This window comes from Microtus ochrogaster, linkage group LG5 (assembly GCF_000317375.1).
Source record: "Microtus ochrogaster isolate Prairie Vole_2 linkage group LG5, MicOch1.0, whole genome shotgun sequence".
Lineage (NCBI taxonomy): Eukaryota > Metazoa > Chordata > Mammalia > Rodentia > Cricetidae > Microtus > Microtus ochrogaster.
The window spans coordinates 14,519,968-14,520,724 of NC_022031.1; the positions used below are offsets into that span (position 1 = coordinate 14,519,968).

At 50.1% G+C, this 757-nt stretch overlaps 1 protein-coding gene across 1 annotated transcript in view; it reads left to right on the forward strand.

The window, feature by feature from the left end:
* Positions 1–293, forward strand: part of Prdm14 (PR/SET domain 14) — a 15,468-nt gene extending 15,175 nt beyond the window's left edge. Inside the window, exon 7 of the mRNA XM_005362352.1 lies at positions 30–293. Coding sequence (XP_005362409.1) covers positions 30–293 — 264 coding nt within the window. The remainder of the gene's footprint in view (positions 1–29) is intronic.
* The last annotated feature ends 464 nt before the right edge of the window (positions 294–757 follow it).

The following is a 757-nucleotide window of genomic DNA, read 5'->3' on the forward strand; positions in this document are numbered from 1 at the left end:
CTTTTCCTTCTGTTTTCCGCCCTCTGCAGAAGTTCACGGCTTCCAGCATCCTTCGTACGCACATCAGACAGCACTCCGGCGAGAAGCCCTTCAAGTGCAAGCACTGTGGGAAGTCCTTCGCCTCCCACGCTGCCCACGACAGCCACGTCCGGCGCTCACACAAGGACGGTGGCCATGGTTCTTGCAATATTTGTGGGAAAGGCTTTCTGAATCAAGAAGCCTTCTATGGCCACATGAAGTTTCACAAAGACTGCTCTCCGAGAGCAGTGCCAGGTGAAGACCGAGGCCTCTGACTCTAATTCCTGGTCTGCCCGTGGCACCGAACCGATGACTGTGCTCTTCAATGAGAATCAGGAAAATGGAACGGCTGGTATGAAACTCAAAACCCAGAAGTGTGCTGCGGAAGTCCAGCAGCACAGGACTGGGAAAGGAGGTCTGGATCTGCGAGAAGAGAGAAGAAGGCCCTTCCTCTCCTGCATGCTGGATTCCCAGTTAGACAGCATCTGTAGCCATTAATGGTTTTCTTCAGAACGACAACAAAGGGTTTTGCTTTAAAGGTTTAATTCTCTTTTATATGCACGAGTGTTTTGCTTCATGTATGTATGTGGACTGCATGCCTAGTACACGTGAAGGCCAGAGGAAACATCAGATTCTCTGGAACTGATGTTTTTATGTATTTATGGATGGTTACAGGTTACCGTGTGTGTGCTGGGAATTGAACCCATGTCCTCTGCAAGAGCAGCCAGTGCTCACAGCT